A 2,917-nucleotide genomic window follows, 5' to 3' on the forward strand; every position below is an offset into this window, starting at 1 on the left:
CAGAAAATTCCGCTATTCACTTTAAAGTTTATCTAAAATATTCTAAAGAAAACAAATGCATCTTGGGAAGTTGAAATACTATGGAGGGATTTCTCTGCCATAATTCAAGAGCACACATCAGGACTCTTAATCTCACCCTTCTTTCTGAGAAGGGGAAACTTACAAACGGTTTGCTTTTATTTTATTGTTGGATTAATAACTGCAGGGGCATCCTTTCTCAAATAAAAGAAAGAAGACGTGTGCTGTTGTTGGAAACGGTGGGATTCTGACAAACAGCAGCTGTGGAAAAACGATCGATTCAGCTCAGTTTGTTATCAGGTGAGAATCTTTTCAAGCACAGAAAAGCAAGAAATTTAAATTATTGTGACAGAAATTGTTTATTCTGTTGTTTTAGGTGTAACTTGCCTCCTTTGTCAAACGGATATGAGAACGATGTTGGCATGAAAACAGATGTTGTGACTGCAAACCCAAGTATATTCACGCAAAAGTAAAAAGCAAATCAATCTTTCTTACCCTTAGGCAATATTTCCTCAAGCTATTTTTCTCACAGATGTCCTACTATTGCAGGTATGGCTCTCTTTTAGAACACAGACGTATGTTTGCAGAGAGTCTGTGCCAATATGGCAAAGCCATGCTGCTGCTTCCTGCCTTCTCCTATCGTATTAACACAGCTACGTCTCTACGGGCGTCCTACACCATCGATGACTTTAGGATCCCCATGCAGCCTGTCTTCATCAACCCAAAGTACCTTCAAAGTCTTGCTCTTTTTTGGGGCTCTCTAGGATTGAAGGCAAGACGTCTCACCACTGGCATTATGATGACAAGCCTGGCACTGGAGCTGTGTGACAACGTGGATCTGTATGGATTCTGGCCTTTCGGTGTTCACCCACAAAGCTTCCAGTACCTGACTCACCATTATTATGATGACGGAAAACTGAAGAAAGGTTTCCATGCCATGTCTGATGAGTTCAAGTTGTTGTTGCAGTTGCACAACCAAGGTGTGCTGAAGCTGCACCTTGGGGAGTGTGGACCAGATGAATAGTAGTTAGATTTGGCAAAGACATTCTCAGTACACTGTGAGACATTTGAGCCACATTGAGTTGTGTCTGTTATCTTCTTCTCTGTAAATTGAATATATTTAGCGAGTTTTAGGTTTTAAGTGTGTGAGTTTTTATGTTAACACTTAAAAAAAACTGAAAGAAGAAAAAGACAGAAGTGGGAACTATTTCCCAGAATGCTTAGCGGCATGGAAGTGAGTTACATTTATCTGACTCTTGTGTGTCATTAAGGCAAATGTTTATTTTAATGCAAGTGACAGTTTGCAAAACTTGAGGATTATGTCCAGTTCACACTAAATGTTTTTGAGCAGAATTCATTGTGATGTTTCAAAAATTGTATTTATGCAATTTGAAACAAGAATTTAAATTATTCTAAAGTAAAATAAGTATTTATTTTAACTTTAACTAAGTGAGGGCAGTTTTCCTTGCATATTGTGAAATAATTATTTTATTATCTTGTTGTTAAATTAACTTCATGAACTTAAATTTCTGAGTTAAAACTAGAATATTTTTTGTTGACTTAAACTGCATTTTCAAGGCAGCATTTCAAGTTAAACCACCTTCAGATGTTTTCCGGTGTAGCTTTCGCATTGAGCTAATCCAAATAACACCTTATAGTTAAATATATGGATGGCTTTTACGTATGTAAAGTTTTGGGGTAGTATTTTGTTGTAAATGATCGGTTGATCACCTTTAAAATGTCAATGTGGGGACGGATCAGGGAAATAAAATGATCTGCGGACATTTAGGGGAGTTTTCAGCAAACTCTTTGAAAAACGTGTTCCCTCCAGTCGCCTGTTGGTGGCGTTGCTCCAAGAAAACCACTAACGGGAGCGACACAAAACCCTCAGAAGAAGACATGAGCGAAACTTGCTTCTACACAAAACAAAAATGGAGGGCTGTGAGATTTTAGCGGTTGAGATTTTGTCTTTTTTCTGGTTTCGTTACACCAAGTGTGTCAAACTTATTTTTATTTCGGGCCACATCAAGAATTGAAATATCCTCAAACGGTCGGTTGTGGCAGAATCTTTTGACAAAACTACATTTAAAAAAAGTTAAAATATTTGCATTCAGTGAGTACTCATCAGATGTGCTGTGATGTTGCCATCAAATGTGATTTAACAACATATCAATAAAAACACATTTTATTTAACAACTTAAGCTGACAACTGTTATCTTGATGATTCTGTTTTTGTGGCTATGAAAAGTTATGGTGGGCCTTGAGTTCAACACGTGTCTTAAAGTGTTAGAGGCTGATATGTGTAACAGAGAGAAGAGCTCGTGTGTCTGTGTGAGTTTTGATCGAAATGATTATAGTGATGGTTGTATGTATTTTTGATCAATGCGTTTGTTTGGAGCCACCTAGTGGTGTGATGAGTGACTGCATGCAACGGGTCCGTCAGGCACTCTCGCGGCTTCCTTCAACAGAATTCTGAGGAGCGCTGGTGGAGGTAGGTGCGAGAGAGGCAGCTCTTCACTTCTTTTTTTTACTTAGGGTCATATTTTTCTAGTTCAACTATTAACAAGGTACATTTATAAATATAATTTGTAAAGTTTTCTTGTGGTTGGGCTGGAAAAATGTGACCCTATGAGTGGGAGCTGCGCCGGTTGGTGTTCGTGGCTGACCACTCAGTCACGGCGCTAACTGTGTCTTTTATTTTTCAGCCTGTCGGACCACTTGGCTGCAGTCAATCACATTGTGAGGAGTTTTTCATCTTTTGTTGTGCTAGGTGACCAACAACATAATAAGAAGAGTTACATATGAGTTTAAGTGAATAATTCATTAATATTGATGAAAAAGTACACATTTTCATCAATATATTAAATGATTATTTCAAATATTTGTTCTTATTAGTGAA

General features: G+C 37.8%; 1 protein-coding gene across 1 annotated transcript in view; it reads left to right on the forward strand.

The window, feature by feature from the left end:
* Positions 1 to 1,140, forward strand: part of LOC106955904 (alpha-2,8-sialyltransferase 8F-like) — a 12,871-nt gene extending 11,731 nt beyond the window's left edge. Inside the window, exon 6 of the mRNA XM_015046349.1 lies at positions 568 to 1,140. Coding sequence (XP_014901835.1) covers positions 568 to 1,042 — 475 coding nt within the window. The 3' untranslated portion in view covers positions 1,043 to 1,140. The remainder of the gene's footprint in view (positions 1 to 567) is intronic.
* The last annotated feature ends 1,777 nt before the right edge of the window (positions 1,141 to 2,917 follow it).

The sequence above is a fragment of the Poecilia latipinna genome, unplaced genomic scaffold (genome assembly GCF_001443285.1).
Source record: "Poecilia latipinna isolate Pla-1442-1.1 unplaced genomic scaffold, P_latipinna-1.0 Scaffold776, whole genome shotgun sequence".
Taxonomy (NCBI): Eukaryota; Metazoa; Chordata; class Actinopteri; order Cyprinodontiformes; family Poeciliidae; genus Poecilia; species Poecilia latipinna.